Source organism: Saccostrea echinata, unplaced genomic scaffold (genome assembly GCF_033153115.1).
Source record: "Saccostrea echinata isolate AGI-Se365-2 ecotype Australia unplaced genomic scaffold, CSIRO_AGI_Sech_v1 ptg000042l, whole genome shotgun sequence".
Classification (NCBI taxonomy): domain Eukaryota; kingdom Metazoa; phylum Mollusca; class Bivalvia; order Ostreida; family Ostreidae; genus Saccostrea; species Saccostrea echinata.
The window spans coordinates 4,087,371-4,097,120 of NW_026889791.1; the positions used below are offsets into that span (position 1 = coordinate 4,087,371).

Below are 9,750 nucleotides of genomic sequence, written 5' to 3' on the forward strand. Positions count from 1 at the left end.
AACCCAGCAGGGGGTCAAGAAGATTTGACCTGATAAAGATGTTGGATCTGTAGGGTCTCCATTTTTTGAGAAAATACACACACAGTGGGATAGAATCCAAACTAATGGAAACCTGACTGACTTTTCTGCAAGGATTTAGTATTGACTGAAGGACCTCCCCCCCTATAGACATATGTACTGGATGACAACATGTACATGCTGACATCTACATACTGAGTTGGGACTTGGGTGATGATTTGTTGTGAAACAATAGACTATTTTGAAACTATTTAGACTGTTTGTACCCTGTTTTAAGGAGTCATTAAGCTACAGAGATTGAAGAATTATGGTACTGTCTCCTTTCCAGCAAAAATGTTATGGATTTGGAATGGATATTTGTTTTACAGACTTCTTACATGACTGCTGTAAGTTTTAGAATTGCTTGTCTTTTTGTTGTCTACACATATAACATTTAAAAAGAAATTATTCATAATGATATAAAGTATTATATCAAATTAAATTAAATTGTTCCCCAAATATATTTTCTAAAATCCAGCAAATTTTCCCCAATAATCATGATAATGCAAAATTAATTTCAGCTGAACTTTGTGTAGCAAGTGTTTATAACATTTCTATAACATTAGCTATATGTTTTCAGCATGGTCAGTCAATCAAAATTGCAGTTAGGAAATTTTTGTAGCTTGCAGCAAGTTATAAGAGCAATTGCAAAGTTTGCTCATCATTAAAAGAGAGTTATAACTAGATAAATTTGATACCAATCATTACTTAGTTAGATAAGCTATGTTATCCCTGGACTTATTTTAATCCCAAGCCTAGGAGACTATCTATACAACCAGTCAGGGGCCATTTGTGCTAATGATAAGTTAAGCTCCAGGTTAATTAACACACAGTTCTCAGATAACAAGTCATATTTCTCAGGAATTTTCTACAGATTATAGCTAAATAACTTAAAAAACTGTATAATAACACAAATTATCAATTTGATTTACTTAAATGATCATGTTAAAAAGAAGAAAATTTTATTTACAATTTTATAATAGCTCTCTGCTATTAAGAAAAATACTGTAAGGTTTTTTACCAAAATAACATATGACTTGTAATATTATGCTTTACATTATGCAAAACTTGAAATTCAACTGCAGTAGGTTATTACTTCTTAGCAATGTTTATGCTGTGTAGAAGTACATTATGGAATAATAAACCTTATTTTTTTCACATATTCTCATGAAGTGTCATAAAGAGTCCAGAAACACAATATCCCAGTATACTCACTATACTGTTATTAGACAAACTGAAATTTAGCAACTGCCTGCCAGATTCTGCCATGCCCAGTGGAAAATGAGGAAGGGGATTTAGAACTCCCTTGTGAAAAATCAGTTAATGATCACTCTTTAGGTATGACTGATTATCAGGTCTTGGTTATGTCAGAATGAGGTGCCCTGCCAAATGTCATTAACATGGGCTGCTGAGGCTTTATAATCAGCTCATGAATTATTGTGTTCAATATCTAATTTGGAGGAGGTGGACAGTTGTAAAGGCATAGGGTCAGTATTGGTCATCACTAGATGTTAAGTATTGATCTGTTATATAAGGTCTTACACATGCTTTGTTTGAGGGTATTATCTATATTTGCTTATTACTAGGACATGTGTTCCTTTGATGTTCAGTGTGTTGAGCAAACGGACATACTTTGAGATTGTTAGTGTTCTGTGAATTTAGATTCCAAGGTAAAGTACTACACATATTGTCATGAATTGTTTTCTCTTCTGAAATGATAGAAATTGTCTTAACTCATTTAGTTATATCAAGTTTATCTCATTGCTTTCAAATCCTTGGGTTGCATTTTGGTTTTATCTTCAAAGAATTTTGATTTGAAATTTTATATGTTTGGGAAGTGATTGATGTCGTTGAAAAAAAGCTACACAAAATCATGAAGGAGGACTGAAGTTCAAAGGGATTTTAGGGTTCTAGATTGATGGCCCTTTTTATCAAACTGACAGGTTAACATTGTCTGGACAATAGCATTCCCTAAGGTTCAATCTCAAGGGCCCCTGGCCACTTGTGAATTATATGTTAAACAGGGACCAATTAAAATAATTACACAATTTTAATGCACAAAGAATAAATTGTAACTGTTTATAATCTGACTGAATTTACATGTATACCAATTTCTATAAACTACAACAAAACTTCAATTCTTTATTTCTATTTGTTAAGTCTTGTAATATTTCTGATTTACTGTTTTTGATTTTTTTTTCAAGTTACCACTAGTTCTACAGCAAAACTGCAGGGTTGCTCATTAAATGTAAATTAATTAATTGGTTTTTTTTCCATGGATAAGTGCCAAATTAACATTTTCCATCAGTCCATTACTAATTATGCCTACATTGACCCCTGCTGATTAGCACCTTCTGTTTAATTTGATTAAGTTCTGTTTGGTGTATGTCACCCTAGACTGCCCCTGCTGGGTTGCCATAAAGTTTGTAAACTGTTCAGTGTAAGTTTAAGTCCCATTTGTGTGGTATAATTTCTAGAGTATATACTTCATTAAATACAATATTTATTACACTAAAATGAAAGTACATCCTGGTAAGTTGATTTTTCATATTTTTCAATTGATCAGGTCACTGTCTTTTAGAGAATCATAGAGATATGCATTACACAAAGTGAAATAAGATTAATAGAGGTTTTTACTGTTATGTAAACAGATGACATCCTTAGGGCCTATGATATAAATTGGATAAAGGATTTCCTCTAGAGCCCAAGGGACTTTGGCTACTTGATCAGAGAACTGTTTGATCAGTCTAGTACTGTCCACCACTAGCTTATAGTGGCCAGCAGAATTATTTACTCATTTCCTGTTATTTTTTAACAAGAAGGGGAGTCCAGTTAGCAATTGTTGTAATGGACATACAGTAAATTGCAATTATGAAAAGTAAGATATGGCAGATTGTGGCAAAAGAGAACATATGGACATCTCTTCCATTGTGTCTGACTGACAAAACTTTTTTTTTTTTTTTTTTTTTTTTTGAAACAGAATTTATAATTAATTGTATTGTAAAAATTTTGAATTGTTGGAAATGCTCGCTTTCTATGTTTGAAATTTAAGGGTATTATTTAACAATTGTTTGAGAAAGTAAAGTTTAATTAATAATTCGTGCACTAAAACATTTTTTTCAACTACAATTTTTATGTTATGCATTGTAAGTATTAAAGAAAGACTCTTAATTTTCACAGCATATGAGATGTCCACCCCTGTTGTGCGACGTCGGCACACAGACGCTGACAAGTTGGTCAATCGGCTGAAGAATGCCATGCCAGACAAATTCCAGGTCATGGTTCAAATGCATCTGTCTTTTATACTCGACTTAAGTGGATCCAAGTTAGAAGAAATGTTCAAAGAACCAGAAAAAGTAGACGCTGTGCCAAAAAGAAAAAGTGCTACTCCATTCTCAAAAAAGAAAGGTATGTGAAAATCTGTCAACATTTATTTTGAAAACCTCTTTATAGTCTTTACCTCATATAGCTTCTTTAACTATGTAATTACTGATTGAGAGTTTATTTTTATACATTTCTGTTGTAATTTTTGTTTCCAGACAAACATGCCAGTGCTTTGTTTGGAACTCCTCTAAGCAATGAGAACGTGGCCAGAATCTACCCACTGATCGAGTTCCTGAGTCGACCAGAAAGTAAGTGAAGATCGGCAGAGAAACAAAGTATATCTCTATCAAAAAATGAAAGCTAAAGATCTGAAGGTTTATCAACCAATAGAAAGTTTCTGAATCATGATTTGATAATAGCCTTTCTGTGCATTTTATAATGTGCTCATACAAAAATGATTAAACATGTATTTCGCAGATTTGAATACTTGATAAACTGTGGTTCTGGAATTAATTACATGTAGTTTATGTCTAATTTCAATCTTATTTTTAAGATCTGAAGACAGAGGGTTTGTTTCGTAAGACTGGTAATGTTGCTCGCCAACGCTTATTAAAGGAGTGGTTAAATGAGGGGGTGGACCTCTGTCTGGATCAGGAGACATTCACCCCTCATGACTGTGCCACTGTCCTCAAAAACTACCTCTCAGAGCTCCCAGAACCCCTGCTGACCGAGAGGCACTACCAGGCTCATTTACAGGTTGTTGGTAAGTAGTGTGTCATCCCTAACAATAGCTCACTCTCAAAATGTTCAAGTTCCAGTGTGATTTCTTACAGTATTTTCTTTACTTTTTTGTCATTGGAATATTAAAAAGTAATATTGTTTTTAGAATGAGCATTAAATAAAATGTATATGAGATGTTAAATAAAATGTATATGAGATGTTAAATAAAATGTATATGAGATGTTATGCAAACAGATTTATCAACAGAAGTGTGTGTGTAATTTTCAGACATGATGTCACAGTCAACTCTTGAGACAGAGAAGACAAAAGCTCGGAGTAAGCAGATGAAGGCTCTACAGCTGATGTTTCTGGCCTTGCCCCCCACAAACTGTCTTCTGTTGGAGTGCCTCATTGACATGCTTCATCGAGTGTCCAGAATCTCAGAAAATATGATGACCGCTCAGTCACTAGGAACTGTGTTTGCTCCCTGCTTGTTATGTTCCAGAAAGGTGAGGCTCCTTTTAAAATCTCAGTGAAGTTTTCTCCAAACAGTTTTTTTTTTCTTTTGCATTGAATTCTTAATGTTAGCAAATATTAACAAGTTTATTAGTTTGTAAAAATTTTATCAATTTAGATTGTATGGGGTCATGATCAGCTGAAGAAAATATATATCATTTTAACTGTGTTCTGAAAGATGTTCCTAAATTTGAATTTAGATTAGGCAGCTGATAAATTGAGCGATCTGCTTTCAAAAGTTTATCCCTGATCTTATTTCTTGTGATACCATATAAAATTTATTTACAGAACAATTTGAAAAGTGTTTCCATGATGTGAAAGTAAAATTCATAGTAATTCTCTTTTTTCTGGTTTCAGATGCCACCAGAGGAACTGCAACACTTCTCCCCCAAGCTAAGCCAAGCTGTATCCTTCATGGTGGAAAATGGTTGTCAAATTTTTAAAGTGAGTATATTTTAGTGTAGGAAGGTATCACTCAGATTTCTAATATTATATCTAAGCTGAATTAGATGAAGTAAATTGTGAGTAAATTTTCTATGTGTTTGTTACTGTTCTGCAGACACCTAGGGAACTTGCAGCAGATATTGCCAATTTTTGGCGGGAAATGGAAACACCAAGCAAGTGCAATAGGGTCAAAAGTGAGGGTGACCAAGACAACTCTAGTTCAAGTCTGTACAGTGCAAAGGTAAGAGCACAGAGTCTAAATAGATGGTGTGTATATCTCAGTAAAGGTTACCGAGCAGGATGTTTGGAGTATTATAGAAAGGGAAAGCTTAGAGAGACACTTGTTTTCTGAACTGTCATTTTCAAAATGCTATTTTAGGCCTTATTATGATACATGAACATGCATGTAATATTTATTTATGGGAAGTATCTCTTCACTTTCTCTGCCCTCTTTGAACCATGGAAATACCGTCAAACCTCATTATCTTGAACTCAATGAGAAAAAACTTCGAGATATCCGAGGATTCGAGATATCCAGGGTAAAATACTTAAAGAATAAGGGGTTGGGACTTCAAAATCACTTTGACATATCCATGGTATTCAAGATATCAGTGTTTGAGATACCGAAGTTCAACTGTATAATTAATATCATTCGACTGTTTTACAGAAGTATGGAAGCACACAAGCTGTTAATACAGTGGTTCGTTTTGCCGAGAGGAAATCCTCCAGTGATTCAGACTCTGGGAACGACACCCAGGTGGCTCTGGCCAAACTCTACGCCCATGTGCAAATGATGCCCGACTCATCAAAAAAGAAGAAGTTACTCAAGCAGTTCAATCAGGCCAGTGGTTCAGCTCCTCCCAAGAAACACTCCAGGAGTAAGACCCTGGGGGAACAAATTAAGGTAGGTAGTTCAATATACTATGCATTTGTAAAATAAATCAAAGTATGTGATGCACACAAACTGAGAGATTGTTTCATCAACATTGAAAATATATGTGTGCATGTTTTTAAACTTCTTTTTTGGCAACTCTTGGGGAAGGAATCCTGTTTTCTGCCAGTAAATGATCTCTGAATGGAATAGTAAACATGGGAACAATATTTAATAAATTTCTTGTGTATTTTTCCTACAGAAGCATTTTGGGAGTCTACACAAACATCACAAGAGAAGAGGCTCCAATGATGGAAGTAAGCTGACAGGAAGTGTACCCTGGACTCTAACTAAAACAATCGACATTGACGAAAATGACAACATCCACCATGATGATGTGTTCATCACAAAAACTCCTGATGGCAAAACAACAATAGGACTGAAACAGGTAAGCATTGTTGTCAAATAAAGATATTGTGTTTGAGAGTTTTGATATTTGACCTTAAATACTCTAAATTTGTTTAAAGATTTTATTCCTATAGGAATATCCATGTGTATCTAACTTTGCACTTTGATTCAAATTATCTGGATTTATAACTTTTTTGGGGTTTCATTTTCTGCAGTCTTTGCCTTCATTTTTTTTACAGCCGGGTAGTCCAGCAGTTCACATAGTAGATCTGAGTAAAACTCCGACTCAAAAACTCAAACCCAGAAAGAGGCGGAGTAGTGGTAGTAGTGACGGGAGTATTCCAGAGAAGCGGCCTTCTCCAGAGAAGATTACTAAGGTTCCCTGTACAGAGAATGAGATTCAGTACCTGGCCAGTATCCCCCATCAGCGTCGCCACTGCCCCTGTACCCCCAAACAGCTTCACAACAAACCCATAGCTATGGTGTCACCAATGAATCAATCTCCCATATCAGAATCTGTGAAAAAAATTCCCTCCAAAACACAAGTAAGATGATATGAGAATTTCATTTTGTAAAGCTAATAATAATCTGATTTTAAGATTGTGTTGTCAGATTGACTGCTAGGGTTTATTTCAAAGCCGAGTGACAAATAGTAAATGTTATTCATTGATATATAAGTTAATGTTATTCATTGAGACAGTTTGAGTCATTATATAGTCTATTTATAGTACACTGTAGTTCATGATTCAGCAATGAATGCTGATCGTAATTATTAACATGATTTTAAAACTGTATCAAGGTATTTTAAGTCCATTACCTTTTTGTTCTTTCAGAAAGCCATGCATACACCGAGATCCAGAATGCCTCTTCTAGTCATCCAATCACCGACAAATTTATCTCGAGAGAGTGTATTGTAAACATTTCCTAGTGTTCAACAGCTAGTGCTAAAAAACATTCCATATCAGAGTCACAAAGATGGACAGTTTTATATAGTGTCAAATTGTACAGAAAGTGCTGTGTATATTTTTTATATGTGTACAGTGTATAGAAAATTGTACAGTCTTCAAACATTGTTCTATAAAGGGAGATAATGCAGTTAACATTTAATGAATGTGATACTCGTTATTTAGCTCCTTTCCATTGTAAATGTGTACTTAATTAATGTGCCATTACCAGATTTTCTTGGCCTTCTCTCAGAAGTCCAGTTTGTGATAACCGATTGCCCTTTTCTCACCAAGGGGTCTGAAGAGATTTTGTATCTTAGTGCTTTTATTTCTGTATTGGTGTCCTTTTCCTGTTCATATCTGACAATCTTCTCTCAATCATATCTTAATTCTTATATCTAACACAGAAACTTTCACAATCCACTGTTTCTCATATAGTGCTTTGGCAGATATTATGTTGTTTGACCTTTCAATGTTATTGTGGTCTTGGTATGTATTCTTACAAAGTGGTCAATTCAGGTGTGAAATAATCATAAATAAATAAATATTACCTCATTTCAAATAACATGTCAGTATTGTTTTGTCTTTTATTTAAGTGTATAATAAAGAATTTAAAAGTGTTTTCAATGTTTCTTTTTTTATAGAAGGAGCAAATGAACTCTGACAACTGTCAGCCATTTCTAACTGACCCTTAATCTTGGCTTCACATATTTTCTTGTACTGTGCTGTACTCATTTTTGTACACTTTGGGATCCTCTTATACAGATAGGCCATAGTGAGCATTCAACATTTTGTGATATGGGCTTCATTACTTGCTTAGATCTTTTGACAAAGACCATTCCAATTTTCAAAAACACACCAGCCAAAAATTAAAACACAAACTTCATAGTCATAAAGACATCATCATTTGAAGAATTTTTGATTTCATTATTCTCTTTTTTCTTATAGAAAGATATATTCCTTTGCAGATGAAGGTAGTAAATGCTAAGTATTTACAGATTCTCTAAAAATAAGGAAAAAAGTTGACAGAATTCAGAGGTTTCCACAAATACCGTCAATTTCTGAACTTCTGATTTTGATCTGGGGTGTCGAAATCCAAGGCGCTTGCAAATGTTAAACAGAGAAAACAAAATCTTAGAATGTCATAAACTTTCCTTCTGCCTACAGTCTTGATTTTACATGTATTTCTTGAAGGACTATGTAGTAATTTAGGTTGAATTCAAGTCAAGCACAGGTCTGCCATAATTTGATCTTTTTTATAATGTATGAAGTGATTTTATAATTGAAGTACTCGGCAGTAAGAGGCCCATGGGCCACAATGCTCATCTGAGTCACCTTGGTCCTGCTGGTCCTTCAGAAGATGTTTTAGCTCACCCGAGCTGAAAGTTCAAGTGAGCTTTTCTTCTCACCTGTTGTCTGTTGTACATCTGTAAACTTTTCCCTTTTTCAACATCGTCTCAAGAACCACTGAGCCAATTTTAACCAAAGCTGGTACAAACCATCCTTTATAAAGGCCCTTTATAAAGGATGGTTTGTACCAGCTTTGGTTAATTAAAGGGTAGTTGAAACTGTTAAAATGAAGGACCAAGCCCCCTTACAAGGGTAGATAATCAAGAAAAGACAAAAATAGGGTGGGGCCATTAAAAAATCTTTTTCTCAAGAACCACTGGGCCAGAAAAGCTGATACTTATGTGGGAGCCTCCTGAGATAATGTAGATTCTAAATTGTTCAAACCATGATCCCAGGGGTTAGGTGGAGTCACAATAGGGAATCAAAGTTTTACATTGAAATATAATAGAAACATCTTTAAAAGTCTTCTCAAGAACCACTGGGCCAGAAAAGCTGAAACTTATGTGGAAGCTTCCTGAGGTAGTGTTCATTCTAGATTGTTCAAATCATGACCCCTGGGGGTAGGGTGGGTCCATAATAAGGAAAGAAAGTTTTACATTGAAATATAAGGAAAACATCTTTAAAAATCTTCTCAAGAACCACTGGACCAGAAAAGCTGAAACTTATTTGGAAGCTTTCTGAGGTTAAAATATGTACAAACCAGTGGCGGATTTAAGGGGGAGGGGATGCACACGGCGCGACCCCCTAAAACTGTCAAAGCTACCGTAAATCATCATTTTGTCGAGAAAATGTAAAAATATCTATTCGTAGACTTCATTTTTACCCTACAAAATCTCTAGAATTCAGGAGCTTCTGAGGGCTTTGCCCTTGACCCACTGGGGTCCTCAGGCCCTCTGCCTACTTTTTGCATCCCCCAACATAAATTCCTGGATCTGCCCCTGCAAACTCACAATCAGTTATCTAATAGAAATTTTTATGCCCACGCTATGAAATGGTTAGGACACAAAATGATTATCCCTTTCAATTTGTCTGTCATTCCGTAACAGTTGGTTTTCTGAACTTTTTTACTATGCTTGTAGATAGTAATCTGATGTTTGGTTTGTCTCTTTATATTGA

The 9,750-nt window shown here is 34.9% G+C and overlaps 1 protein-coding gene across 2 annotated transcripts; it reads left to right on the forward strand.

Moving 5' to 3' along the window:
• Window positions 1–289: 289 nt before the first annotated feature.
• Window positions 290–7,906, forward strand: LOC133201183 (rho GTPase-activating protein 19-like). Of its 2 annotated transcripts, none has more exons than XM_061336970.1 (11): window positions 290–404; window positions 3,238–3,465; window positions 3,597–3,689; window positions 3,935–4,144; window positions 4,390–4,610; window positions 4,975–5,061; window positions 5,177–5,302; window positions 5,729–5,965; window positions 6,195–6,380; window positions 6,580–6,885; window positions 7,174–7,906. In XM_061336970.1, exons 1-11 carry the CDS (start codon window positions 326–328, stop codon window positions 7,255–7,257), a joined length of 1,857 nt encoding a protein of 618 aa, XP_061192954.1. In that variant the 5' UTR covers window positions 290–325; the 3' UTR covers window positions 7,258–7,906. The 2 variants fall into 2 exon arrangements, with proteins under 2 accessions (XP_061192954.1, XP_061192955.1); XM_061336971.1 differs by lacking the exon at window positions 290–404 and adding an exon at window positions 2,868–2,935.
• Window positions 7,907–9,750: the final 1,844 nt, after the last annotated feature.